This window comes from Catharus ustulatus, chromosome 1 (genome assembly GCF_009819885.2).
Source record: "Catharus ustulatus isolate bCatUst1 chromosome 1, bCatUst1.pri.v2, whole genome shotgun sequence".
NCBI lineage: Eukaryota > Metazoa > Chordata > Aves > Passeriformes > Turdidae > Catharus > Catharus ustulatus.
Window position 1 is genome coordinate 97,357,723 of NC_046221.1, and position 13,548 is coordinate 97,371,270.

A 13,548-nucleotide genomic window follows, 5' to 3' on the forward strand; every position below is an offset into this window, starting at 1 on the left:
AAAAAATAATTAATACTACCAAGACTTGACATTGTAGTTAGCCTGAGTTAACCTACTTGAAACAAGGGGGTTGTGTTGGAGCCTGTTGCAGCCTCTTTAAATAATGAGTTCTTGTTTGCTCCTTTGATCTTAAGTGTGTTTAATGTAGAGAAAAAAGTTACACCAAATACCCAGTTTTTAGGTGTGAGGTATTTAATATCCTCAGATGATTATAATTGATATTACGCTGTTTCTGAGAATGTCTGTTAGGTTTAGGAAACCTCCTAAACCTAGTGTCATGTAATCCATCATTTGATTCACTTGCTATGAACTGAATCTTTCCATGGGTAGGAAAAAGGGAAAGAATGGTCTCAAAAGATACAGTAAGCTCTTGTTGTTTCTTTCTTTCCTTGCTTTCTTTCCTTAACATGTACTGTTGAGGAATTTGAGTTTGAAATGGTCTGCTGTCTCCATGTCTTCTGTTGTGCGATTCTACAGCTTCAAGCACAACTTCTGAACCCTTAATGAAAAAAGCTTTATAAATCAAATATTCATAAAAAAAGTTTTATAAATCCAATCTGCAGATTTAAATAGAATATGTTAGGCTGCATGAGCATGGGTGAATTTCACAGTTATGAAACTGAATATTGAAACTTTGGATAGGGTTTCTGTCCCTGAGCAGTTTGACTATGACACATAGCTTCTGGACTTCATAATTTAGAGATTAAATGTCTGAAGTCAGAGTTCCACTTATAGATTCATATATTTTTGAAAATACTTCAATAAAAATTTTGTGATCAGCGTTTAAACAGTTCTGCTGTGTTATTGTTTGAAAGGTTGCTGCCTTCTTTTTTGAGTTTTGCAAGACACTTACCATTGTGGGGAGTTATAAATGCACAGTTTGAAAGTAGACAGGAAATGTGGATTGTGTCCACAGGACACCAGAGTTTCTTCACAGAGTAATTTCTTTGCCTAGCTTTGGAACTGCCTCCCTCCCTGGTGCTGTTCCTCTCAGCAGAGCCTCTCCTCCCTGTACTACCACCACAGATCTGCTGTGCCTGGCTGACGCCCACGCTGTCCCTGCACAGAGGCCACACTGTTCCTGCCAATCTAATTAGATCACATATTTTGTTACATCTGTTTAATTGCCACTGTGCTGTTTGCTGGTAATGAGTACCAGCCTTGACCATGCTGTAGATGAGGACCAGAGCAGCAGTGATGATTCACGTGTGTATTTAATGTGTATTTTTCCTTATAAAGTGTTGAATTATGTTTTAAAAGCAGAATAACATAGCTGCTGAACTGACTTTTAACATTATTACTATTTAAATAATGCAAGTGAACATTAGAGTGGAGAAAACAGCAAAAACATTCTGAGCTTTCTTAAGTTGTTTGTGAATAGAAAAACTTACTTATTGTAACCAGCACTGGTTTTCTTGAATACCCTTCACTCTGCAGCTTAAATATTTGCCATGCCTTCTAGACCAAAGTTTGTGTTTACAAACAAATCTAGTTTGGTTTTGTCTTCCTTTCTTCTTTTAAGACACTACCTTAAAAACAGCATTTCTGAAATTGCATTTCTAATATGCAGTATAGTCAAATCACAATTAGGAGTATCAGTCCTTTGTGCTAAATGTTTTGATATGAGATCAGCATTTCTAATACATAGACAGAATTGCAGTGTCTAATCTGGGTAGACATTCATAAAATTCAGAATATTTAAACTTCTTTGGATGAGAAAAGAGAAATGGTGGAAAGCTGAACTGAGCACCAAATTGCATTAGGAACTTCAGTATGAGTGGTTTTGCTCAGATTCTTAGAGTGAGAAATTGAGATGGCACCTCAGTCTCATTTCTGATACTGTTCACATTGTTTATTTTTTCCCCTGCAGGCATTACTGAGCCTAATTTGCCCAAGTACTCTCACTAGTGAATAGCAGCAGGTTTTTTCAGAGTTTTTCAGTGTCTCAGACAAGGCTCTCAGTTGGGCACTAAGATTAGCCACTTTCCTCCTGTGGCTCACACCTCTCCAAGTTATGAACCAACTTTGTACTGTTCCTCTGCAGTCCAGTGCTTTCTGGATGTGGACTGTGCCTCCCACGCCTGGTGGTTTTGCTGTCTTTGCACAGTGACAGCACTCACACATGAAATTAAAGCCAAGAACAAATAATTATGAAATAAATGATGAATTACTGCCTGAGTGCCATGCAGCTGGCAAGCACTGCCTTAGCAGGTAGTCCACTCAGAGTATCACTAATTATTGTTTAATATGAGCTAATATCTGGCTTGCAGCCAGACTGATATTTTGGATAGCTCATGACTTAAATAAAAGAAGGAAACCCATTAAAAGATCATAGTGTCAGTATTTGTTTACAGCTGCTTCTCCAGAGTGATACAGAATTATGGGCTGCCTCCTCACATCAGCATTCATATGGGTTGTAGCCTACATCAGCTTGCTATTAGCCAAATCAGCATCCTTGCTGTCTCAGTACAATCAGTGATAGAAAAATCAGTGCAGGAGTACTTGCTTAAGAATGTTTAGTCGTGAGTATTATTGAGGATTTACAGGGTAAAGGGAAGAGTTGTACTGCATTAGGAAGTGAGTGGAACCTGGGTACTGTGGAAGAGGTCTTTTCCTTGCAATTTGAGGGCATCTGCACCTGCTGTTTCAGGACAGACAGCTCAGAACAGGTTCTCAGTTTCTGCTGAGAAGTTTGAACCTCTGGAACTCTCCTGCCAAGTCTTTCTCTGAATATAGAGCTACCTTTTTAAGATTTGCTAGTAAAATTATTACCAATTCCTTTTATTTAAAAATATTATTTTTTGTTTGAAACAGAAGCATAATGCAAATCTGAAAGCATTAAAGCCAGTCAAACTAGATACTGAGGTAAGATGCCATCATTTTAGTAAAAAAACTCATTTCATATTTTTATCTTGTCTGAAGAACCTGTTTTAAGTGACATAAGTATGATTACCATTTACAGGAACAGGCGAAAATTGCAAAACTTGGATTAGAATTGCATCTGCTAACATCTGATGTGGATTCTGAGACAGAGAAATGGGAGGATCAGGAGAATGAGATTGTGCAACATGGGCAAGGCATGTCAAGTATGGCCTACTCCATGTATTTATTTACCAGGTAAATACACTGCACTTGGCAAATTTTGGTGGGAAAAAGAGCATTAACAGTGTCTATAAGAAATAACAAATTTTCATTTTCAGAGCATAATAATTGGGACCCATTTAGAAAGGAACTTGATTCTGTCCATAGGCTTTATAAATTTTTATAAATTTTTAAGCTGCTTAAAACCCACCTACTTTTAAACACCCTTTATTTTTAGAGGGCTAAACACCTATTTTGTTGGAGGGCATCTATGTAAATGACTCTTGGGTACAGAAAACATTTTAAGAAGTACAGTAATTTCACGACTATAAGACGCACCCTTTTGACGAAAATTTTTCCCCAAACCCGGAAGCGCGCATTATAGTCTGGTGCGCCTTCTATAATGTACAAAGTTCAGAAATTTGCCAACCTGGAAGTGCGAGCCACAAATGCCCTGAGCCACAGGAGCCGCGGCCCCCCCCAAGCCACCTCAGCCCCGGCGCTGTGGGAGCCCTGTGCCGCAAGAGCCCCGTGCTGTGAGGGGGAGGCGGCACCATGGCACCGCAGAGCCGTGAGGGACAGGCGGCACTGCGGAGCCGCGAGGGGGAACGGCACGGCGGCAGTGCCAAGCCGCGGGAGACAGGCGGCACAGCGGCAGCGCTGAGCCAAGTGGGGGATGGGCGGCAGCAGCACAGCGCCATGCCAAGCAAGGGGCGGGCAGCTGCGCCATGGCGAGTGAGGGGCGGGGAGGCAGCAGAGCCACGGCGAGCGAGGGGCGGGCTGAGCTCAGATGAGCCTGGCACTCAGAGCAGGACTCAGGAGCTGAGCTCAACCTGGCACCCAAAGCAGAGATGATTTGGGGACACAAAAACGTTGGCACACGCGAAGATTCGGGGCACCCAGAGCTTCTCCCACGCTGTCCTCACACTGTCCCCTCACTGTCCCTGTGTCCCCAGGCTGCCTTTGCCTGCATCAAGCAGCTGTGGCAGCAGCGGCCGCTCAAGGTGTACGGTGGCCGCGTGGCTGAGTCCATGCTGGCCATCCCGTGCCACATCCTGCGGGCAGAGCCCCTGCTCCGGGAGCGCCTGGGCCGGGAGAGGGAGGGAACCGTGCCTGAGGTGGCAGCGCCGCGGCGAGTGAGGGGCGGGCGGCGGGGCAGTGGCGGCACTGCAGCGAGCGAGTGGCAGGCAGTGGGGCAGTGGCAGCAGAGCCGCGAGGGGGAATGGCACGGCAGGAGCGCCGAGCCGAGCGAGGGACAGGCGGCATGGCGGCGGCACCAAGCCAAGCAAGGGACAGGTGGCACGGCAGGAGCACCAAGCCGAGTGAGGGACAGGTGGCACGGCGGGAGTGCTGAGCCGAGCTAGGGAATGGCACAGCAGCTCCGTGGAGCCGCGAGGGGGAACAGCACTGCGGCAGCATGGAGCTGCAAGGGGGAGGCAGCCCCGTGGCTGCACCAAGCCGCGCCTGCTGGCACCGGGGGCGGGTGGGAGTGCCAGGGCCCACTGCACGGGGATGGCGCGTGGGGCTGCCTTTGAAAGCCTACACCGATCTGTGAAAAATGTTTCCAAATTGTGCACCTGCCAGTAAACTCCACGATCACGGGATTCCGTTACTAATTTGTTACTTTGTTGCGCACGGTGCAGATCTTCGCAGCAAAAAAAAAGGTGCACCTTATAGTCCGGTGTGCCTTATATGATCTACAAAGTTGCGAAATTTGCCGACTCCCAGGGGGGGTGCGCCTTATAGTCGTGAAATTACTGTATGTTAATAAATACTTAGAAAATTTAAGGGAATTGAAGCACAAGTGTATACCTGTAGATGAGAATTACTGATCCTTGCTGTACTGAAAAGTATTTATCTGAAACTTGCTTGTGCAATGTCAGCTTTCTTACTTGAAGAATTTACTTTTGCTTGGGGTTTTTTAACCAGAGTTGAGGGGTTTTTTTGTTACCTACTAATCCAATAATACTTAGTATGCCAGAGATGTGGATTGTTCAGCTTATGAGCCATTGTTAATTCCCCAACAGGGCTGTAGCTACTGAGGTGTTTGTGTAATATTTTTTAATGCAGTTCCTGTAGGTAGTTATTGTTGTGTCTAGTATCTTCTAAAAGACTGATATTTACAGTTCACTGGTGTGAACTGTAAAATGTTCAGTGGTGAGACTATAATTTTTGTAAGCAGCAAGCAAAATAATCTGCAGTGTATGAATGGCATATCTTCTGCTTTTGTTATTTCCCACAGAGGAGAAGGACTTCTGAAAACTACTCAAGATTTATTTCATCAGGCAGAGGTAATGTATTTTTAACAAAATAGGGCATAGACACTGAGTGAAGCCAAACAAGAACTTAAGTATCTGATTCCTTACACATAAGTACAGTGTACCCTGAATTGACTGGCAGCTGCAGATTTTGAGCAGCCTAACTCTGATACATATTCTGAAAGTGAACTTCCCAGTGTTCCAGCAGTAGCTTCAGACATCATTACACTGATAGATTCCAGCTAGGAGGAGGGATAGCAAACTGGCATTATGGTAAATTCAATGGACTTCAGCCCAGTCCTTGGTAGTGTTAACAGATACTAAATCTAGTCTGAGCAGCAGGATCTCCATGGGAAAGAAAAAAGATGTAAAAATTTGCACAATGCAAACATGGGCCCAAATGAAGGGTTGTGGGATGCTATTTCCAGGATGCATGCCTGTGTGCAACAGGAGACTGGTTACCTTTGAAAGGACAATAAACAAACAGGGCAGGTGTTATCACAAAATATTTGGGAGCTGCCACAGTGCAAAAAATAATTGGAAGTTGGGGGTTTTGTTATATGTAAAGGGAAAGCCTTTAAACTCTGCTTCTCCATGAGGATGGCAGTTTGTAGTGTAGCTTGTTATTTCAGAAGTCACTGCAAACTGCTGACTTGTGAATTATATACAATTATTACAACTGTTTCCTGCTACCTATTTACTTAAAAGCATACTATTAAAACAGGAGGGGAAAAGCCTTACCTTCCGTTGTAGTTCCATTTTGTTAAATGCTTTCTTCTCCTTTCAGATTTTTGCCACAGAGGGCACAAAGCTTGCTTCAGCTCTTCATGCTCTTTCTGATCAGGTGATGTATCTTATGACATCAGTGATACTGCTTAGAAGGTGCTTGTGCTGTATTCTCCCTTAACCTAATGTTGGAGTCTTTAACGCAATTATTTTGTCTTTCTGGACCACGAACCAGGTACATGATGATGACAAGCCTTTGCTTCTGTTGGAGGCTGAAAAACTGATCTCTATGTGCAAGCAGCTCCAGATAACAGCTAAAGCTTCTGCTCAGGGTAAAAGTGCTACATTTACAAAGGTAAGGTGAAATTGTATATATTTCTTAAAGTAGCACCTAACTTGTTTTGAAATAAAGTAATTTACTGATTTATGCTCCAGTGAAAGTATGGAACTAGGTTGTAGTAGTACTGTAATCCACTAGAACTCCATTCAGATAAACAGGAACTGTAATTAAGTGTACCTCAGAATGGACTTAAGGGATCAAAATTTTAAGGAAGGTACAGTAATTTCACGAATACAAGCTGCACCGTTTTGACCAAAATTTTGCTCCCACACCAGAAATGCGGCTTACACTCAGGTGCGGCCAATATGTGAATAATTTTCTGACACTTTCAACCCCGGGAGTGCAAACCGAGTCCGTGCAAACTGTAAAGTCGAGCACCTGCCAGTAAAACCCGGCATTTACGCGGTTGTTGCAAATTGGTTACTCTGTTGCGCGGCGGGTGGAGCTGCTCCGTGCAGGCAGCACGGGGGTGGGGAAGGCGGGGCAGCTCCCTCCTGCTGGCCCCGCGGCTCGGGGGGCTCCCGTCCCCATGTGCCGCTGCCGCAGGAACAGGCAGGCTCCATCCCCGCCTCCCACCACCGCCGTGGGTGCCGGTGGGCTCTGTGCCCCCCCTGCCACTGCAGGGCAGTGCCGGGCCAGGGAGAGCGAGCCCAGTGGTGGCGGCAGCCGGCCCCGAGCGGCCCCTCTGAGCGGCAGCGCCGAGCTGGGCCACCCAGCCCTGTTGGCAGCCCCGAGCCCTCATGGCCCGAGCCGAGCCAGTAAACCCCGCCCTGCCACGGTTCTGTTACTAATTGGGAACTTTGTTGCACGCGGGTCCTCCCTGCGAACGACAGAGCGGCTTATACTCAGGTGCGGCTTATTTATGGACAAAGAACAAAATGTTTGCCAACACCTGGCGATGCGGCTTATACTCAGTGTGGCTTGTATTCGTGAAATTACTGTAATATGTATTTCCACCACTGCAATAATTACTGTTGTTATTGCTACTGAGGCTTAACACACCTGTAACAAATTCCAAACCCCCAACTCCACTACTGAAACACATTTACTTCTCAGTAGGTAGCCTCTTCCCTGGACTGCACAGAGTTTTTTCTGATACTCCTATTTGCTATAAGTAACTACATAGACAGCTACCATGAAAATTTTACCACTGTTAAGAAGTAAATCTGCAAAGATCAGAGGGGATCAGTATCCCTGAGCCAGCAGTGATCAGTGTGAGCAAGACCATTTCCATAAACCTGGATGTTTGTTTCCATTTCACTGTGGAGAAGGTGTTTGAGTTTTACAGCAGGGTGTGAAACTGGCTAAAGCATGCAAGCTACTCTGAACCAAACTGAGCACCTTGGGGCTACTGGGTGGTTTGTTTTACACTCCCTAAATTAAATGGGAACTCCAGTCTGTTTCTACAGTGATGTATCAGTACAAAGCAATTACAGTTTCTCAAATTAATGTTCAAGGGCTCAGACTTGTGACCTGTGCTGTGTGTTAAGATTTAAGGTAACTTTTAGTGTAATATGGAACTAAGGCTGATGATGCATGGCTTTCTAAATCATGCTGGCTAGACATAAAGCAAAAGGAAAACCATGAAGTATTGTGATTATTCATACTTAGATCGTAAGAACTCCTTTCCAAGAGACTTCTGTTACTGTTTAATATATTAATTAGTAGTTCATTCTCTTGGGATATGTCTGCCTCATAGCTCAAGTTGTGCTTAACAGAAAAGATGCTCTTGTACTATAAAGAGAAATTTTAAAAAACGTAGGCAAACCCATTTGATTAGGAGATATTTCAAAAGGACAAGTATTACTTAACCCAGCTCAAAGCAGATCACCATCTCATGCTAAAAACAAGTGGAGGGGTATTATTCTGTTATTAACTGTCTTGTTTAGGTTGATGCATGCATTCTGAAAACAAGGAATGTGATGACTCTGTTATGTCAGCTTCTTCCACTTTGCTGCAAATTACTGAGGAAGGTAAGTATTTGCTTAATCTGCACTGTTAGAAGTTTTGGGGGTTGTTTGGTTGGGTTGTTTCTTTTTAAGAATTCTTTTTTCTATACATACACAGAATAAAGTGGGAAATGGTTGTCTTAAGCCTGCTCCACCATGGAAAGAAGACAGAATACGAACTGGTACAAATGCACGTACTCCAGAAAGAAGAGTGGACATGTTTGGCATCAAGTCTTTAGAAAATCATGTAACAAATATGACGTTTTTAGAGAGCAAGTAATCATAGCACTGAGAAATGCAGCAACTCCCATTTGAAAATAACACTTGCTGAAGTTTCAATACTGCTTTCATTTGTGGAAAGTCAAGCCAGGTTAATTTGATATAAAACTGTTGACCTTTGTCACATCTAATAGATGTCCCATTACTTAGCCATTAAAAGACCAGCTAGTCTAAATGTTCTGTATTTTTATAATGTGAATGCTTTTCCTACGCTCACTATTGATACTGATTTTGTAATTAATGCTTATGAATGTTTTAATGGATGTGTCAACCCAAAGATGCTGCTAACAGACATTTTACGTAAAGACCCCTGTGCTGCATAAACTATATATAACACTACTGCTGAAGTCTGTAAACTCATCTCTGGCCTATTTCAGTCTATGTATTTGATAAAGCAGAATCAGGAATATAGTCTGAAAGGCTGCGGCCTGAAGCACTGAAATGTTGTCTTAGTTACAACTTATACCTGCAATGAAGTAGTCCTAGGAAAAAGAAAAAACCTCTTTCAATAGCTGCACCCCTGAATTTTAATCTTGACGTGATTCATCTCTACAAAAAGTGTATTTCTAACTGATTAATAGTCTTGACTCAAAGCCTTTTTCTTTTACCCTATTTGTAGATGGCAGTTGTTTCTTTCTTTTTATTAAAACTTACTGAGCAGAATTTGAGTTGCCTGCAGAACCACTGAAGTATTATGCGGACTTGACTTATGCTATCTAAAATTTTAGAAAACAGATACTGATTATTACAAAATTCTGTACAAAGGGCATTATTTGACTTCAGCATACCATGAAAATACAACTTGGTGTGAAATACATATTTTCAAGTTTATCTGCTCTTTATACATAGCCTTTTGTTGCATTTTTATTTTCCATTCACCTCTGTCAAACTCCATACTGTATTTGTTTAGCTAAATTACATGATAGCTAAATGCTATGATTTTTCTGTATGTACTATGCTTGCATTAAGCAGAAGCAAAGCTGATTGTGGAGCATAAATAATCTCCAACATGTCATTCTGAGCTTATTTAAAATACTGTAGTGTTAGAATTTAGAGAAAAAGAAAAATTTTACATCAAGTTTTTACAGAAATTTTAATATACAAACTATTTGAACTGGTTTATTCTTTTATGAATCAAGGAGTTTAGTTCTACTTTTAAAAACTGGCACTGGGCCTTTTCAATAGTATAAAACTCACAGTGTACAATAAAAGTCACTCATTTAGTATCAAACACAGATGGGAATGTAGAATTGATTTCATGAAGCAGAACTGCGGCGTTTCAACAAAACTTCCTCGTACTCCTTCTGCGTCAGAAGTCCCTGAGTTATACTCTTGCTTTCTTCAAATTTGGGTAGAACCACTGCAATGTACCCCTCAGTTGATGGCTAAAAAGTGAGACTGAAGTTAGCAGTGAAATAAAAGCTGAAAAATAAAGAACAAGAAAGTGTCTTACCTTTTCTTGCAGAAGAGCTGGATTACTAAGGATGTTCTCATTCACTTCAATCAGCCGCCCCCGTATGCAACTGCAAAAGTGTTCAGATTCTGTTGATGTGTGTGGTATGTTAAGGTAAGAAAAGAAGGGGAAAAACCTTACCTGTAAATGGTGTATTCCTCTCCATCTGATGAAGATATCCTGCACAGAGGGGCAAGTTCTGTTAAAAACTGAGCTCCCTGCATTTGGAAAATAAACAAACATATCTGTAGTTTTAATTACACAGGGCTTGTAAAAGTGTTACCATCAGCAATGTCTAAAAAGGAAGGATGTGTGATAGTTAGTCATTCCAAGTTCCAGAGCTGTTTCCGTACGGAAGGGATGATGCCAACTTACTTATGTGTACAAATCAAGTAGAAGCCTGTTACAAGCTTACAGATTTAGTCATAATTAAGTTTCTTGCAGACTAGCAAACTTATTTTTGATGAGATTGAAGTCAGGGGAGAGAGGAGAGGCACGGCACCATTGATTTTGATGTAAGCAAGTTAAACGGCACCTTCAAAAACCCACCACACTGAACTGGCCCATCTACTATCTAAATCTGCTTGAAAAAAACAGTAGTCTCCCAGTCCTTTACATCTTCCTGGAAATAAATTTTTATTCTTTCAGGAAGGTTTATGTCCCTCTATATACTATCAAAAAATTACTAGAAGTGAGTTTGGCTTTGAGAAACACTGGAAACCACCAGTGCTGCAGGAGCTTCAAGACCTTAGCTGGGACAAGCAGAAAGGCCTTGAGAAAGTCTAAATTTTTCAAGTGCAGAGGGGCTCATTTTAAATTAAATACAAAAGTAAGCTGCTGGCTTTCTATCCAAGAAATGACAGAATTATCTCAGGCAGGGAGATGATTAAAATAAAAACTAAGGAAACCAAAAAGCCATACCCTTTTTGACTTCCCAGAGACTTTATTCTGAAGTCTGCTACAGTTTGCACTGATTTGATAATTAATGTTTTTAATTGTTTTCCCACTTTGAAGAAGAGGATGGGCTTCTGCCAAGGTGATGACACAGATTCTGAAAAAAAAAAATACAGTTATTCCACTGTAGTTGTAAGAAGACAACCTTCTCTGCCTATCTTATTTGACACCTGATGTACCAAACTGAATGAAAATGGCATTCAGACTTAAAGCCACTCCCATAGAAAATGCTTCATTCTGTCAAAAGCCCTACACTTCTTACTGAAGCAGAACTACTGCCTTTAAACAAGCCAGTGCTGTTCCATTAGTGCTGTACCCCATGAGAGCAGGGCTGGTTCATTTCAGCCAGTAGCTGCAGTAGGTACTCAGGTTAAGACAAGTAAAGCACAGTGAACTTTTGTCACAAAATGTAACACAAAGCAGTGATTCTCAACAGCTAAAGGCCCTTTGTGGTGAACAATTACAGCTGATGAATCCTTCTGTAATCTTGCTGCTTGCATTTAATTTTTTTCGAAAGGAGCATTACTTCTTACCATGACACTGGACAGTTTGAGACAAGCCCAGGTGAAGACACTAGCCTAGCCTAGAACCATGCCTACTGCACACGCATGGCCTTGCCAGTACATGAAGAGAGTGGAAGCTATTCTGTTTGAGAGTATAAAACCTAGAGCAAGCACCAGAATCAACAGAAAAGTGACTGCAGAGAAAACCAGGGCACAGAACCAGATCTCTCCCTGTGGATGCTGTATCCATCTCCCCACACTCCTCCTGGGGAGTTCTGGCTGCACAGCTCCCACAAGAGGGAGCTGGATCCTGGTGAATGCATCCAGCGTGTCCTAGCAGCAAAGCTACCTCCCTTCACCCCAGCCTCCTTCTAAGGGGAAGATGACAAATTATCTTTGAGCTGTCATCTGATGGAGCTGAGAGCTCACAAAACAAAAAAATCAAGAGACTTTACACTGCCTAGAAGCAGCAAACTGAGCCACAGCCCTATACATAATAATGGTAAAATACAGAACATCTGGCTAAGCTGTGGAATCCAAGGGTTTGATATTTCAGAATTCGAAGTAGAAGAACAGTCTTCATAGACAATTCAACAAATCAATAAGATAGAAACTTGTTTATATCAGACACCTGAGATTAGTAACCTTATATTTAGTATTCAGTACACATGGAAGGGTGTCCTTCCTTGCTGTTACTGTCATGCCTGTTATTTGAAGGTACTCTGGTTTCCCTTTTGAAAGAATTGAAGAACTGCAGGAAACAGCCACAGAGAAGCTCCAAGTCCAAAGGCTGTAGCAATGTGATGGTTCTGCCCTGTGCCAAGCATGCCCTTCCTTTTACTCTGAATTCCTAGAGCAGGCAACTCACTGGGAACACAAACACTGCCTCACCTTCTCTCAGCCCGTGAGCCACTGGCCCTGCCAGTTTTTCTGTGGACAGTAGTTTAGTTCTGTTCTTCCCTCTGGGACTAAGCACCCCACAAGTGCTCTCACTGCCCTAACAGGCTGCAGCAGGAATGGAAGCTATGGAAGGAGAGTACACATCAGGTACAGGCTGATTTACTCCCAATCACTGGATATCCAGCTACATCCAAGCAGAAGCAAGACACTTTACTATCCTGCCTTCACCATCATCAGTGCGTAAAACTACAAGCAAAAGCAATTAAGTTTTACCTAGAGAAAGCTGAATGTTTGTTCAAACGGAAGGAGTTAAACAGACTCCTTCAAAATGTCATTACAGAAAGGCCTTTTGGAACATTGCTGTTCTGCTATTGATGGTCACAGAATCAGTTACGTCAGAAAAGACCTCTGAGATCGAATCCAGCCTGTGACCGACCATGTGAACTAGAGCATGGCAGTGAGCGCCACGTCCATAAACACCCCTAGGGATGGGGCCCTTTCAGTAGGACAGGGTGCAGGGGAGCGAGGGCAGCACCACGGACACTGCTGAGCCGTACGAGGGGGGTGGTGGGGGGAAGAGGCCAAGCCCCACTGGAGCGGCAATTAAAGGAGGAGGAGGCCGATTTGTCATTTTGCCATCCTCCCACCTTCCCGGACAGCGCAGGCTCGCCCGGTGCTGTGTCCCAGCCCCCCCCGTCCATGTCCCGGCTGCTGCAGCCACCGCCGCTCCCTCCGGGCGCAGGGCGAGCGCCGGGGCTGCGGCCCGAGGCGGACCCGCCCCCGCCGGCCACTCGCCTGTTGGAGTGCTGCAGCACGCAGAAGTCCTCGCACGGCCGCCCCTTCACGTCTGCAAGAAGGGCACAAAGAGGAGTCAGGGCCCCGCCGCCGCCCCGGCCCGGCCCGGCCCGGCCCCGGCGGTACCTGGCTTGTACCAGCGTGTGAAGTAGCGCTCGGCGCCGCCCGGCCCCGCCGCCCCCTCAGCCATGCCCGGCCCGGCCCGCGGCGCGGAGCGATGACGGCGGGAGGGCGGCTCCGGCAGCGCCCGCCCCGGCCCGGCCCTCTGCCCGCCCGGCACGCGAAACCCCATGGAAATACGGTACGACCT

The 13,548-nt window shown here is 44.0% G+C and overlaps 2 protein-coding genes across 4 annotated transcripts in view; one reads left to right on the forward strand and one right to left on the reverse strand.

Annotated features, from left to right (window-relative positions):
* The window catches only part of CTNNAL1 (catenin alpha like 1), a 63,382-nt gene extending 53,767 nt beyond the window's left edge, over positions 1 to 9,615 (forward strand). The window contains exons 13-19 of one of the 2 annotated variants that reach the window (XM_033079020.2): positions 2,815 to 2,865; positions 2,963 to 3,117; positions 5,324 to 5,372; positions 6,127 to 6,183; positions 6,301 to 6,420; positions 8,295 to 8,378; positions 8,473 to 9,615. In XM_033079020.2, coding sequence (XP_032934911.1) covers positions 2,815 to 2,865; positions 2,963 to 3,117; positions 5,324 to 5,372; positions 6,127 to 6,183; positions 6,301 to 6,420; positions 8,295 to 8,378; positions 8,473 to 8,634 — 678 coding nt within the window. In that variant the 3' untranslated portion in view covers positions 8,635 to 9,615. The remainder of the gene's footprint in view (positions 1 to 2,814; positions 2,866 to 2,962; positions 3,118 to 5,323; positions 5,373 to 6,126; positions 6,184 to 6,300; positions 6,421 to 8,294; positions 8,379 to 8,472) is intronic. The other variant, XM_033079070.2, reaches the window with a different exon arrangement.
* Positions 9,616 to 9,707: 92 nt separating this feature from the next.
* ABITRAM (actin binding transcription modulator) lies at positions 9,708 to 13,441 on the reverse strand. Of its 2 annotated transcripts, XM_033079255.1 has the most exons (6): positions 13,365 to 13,441; positions 13,239 to 13,290; positions 11,008 to 11,137; positions 10,228 to 10,304; positions 10,087 to 10,156; positions 9,708 to 10,018 (listed from the first exon to the last, which is right to left on the reverse strand). In XM_033079255.1, exons 1-6 carry the CDS (start codon positions 13,426 to 13,428, stop codon positions 9,890 to 9,892), a joined length of 522 nt encoding a protein of 173 aa, XP_032935146.1. In that variant the 5' UTR covers positions 13,429 to 13,441; the 3' UTR covers positions 9,708 to 9,889. The 2 variants fall into 2 exon arrangements, with proteins under 2 accessions (XP_032935146.1, XP_032935068.1); XM_033079177.1 differs by having other exon boundaries at positions 10,087 to 10,266.
* Between the last annotated feature and the right edge of the window lie 107 nt (positions 13,442 to 13,548).

Excerpts from the sequence above, each read along its gene's own strand:
- ABITRAM (XM_033079177.1), bottom strand. The coding sequence starts at position 13,428 with ATGGCTGAGGGGGCGGCGGGGCCGGGCGGCGCCGAGCGCTACTTCACA. Across the intron at positions 13,291-13,364 it reads CACACGCTGGTACAAGCCAG|ACGTGAAGGGGCGGCCGTGC; the intron begins GTACCGCCGGGG and ends CCCTTCTTGCAG. Across the intron at positions 11,138-13,238 it reads GTGCTGCAGCACTCCAACAG|AATCTGTGTCATCACCTTGG; the intron begins GCGAGTGGCCGG and ends TTTTTTTTTCAG.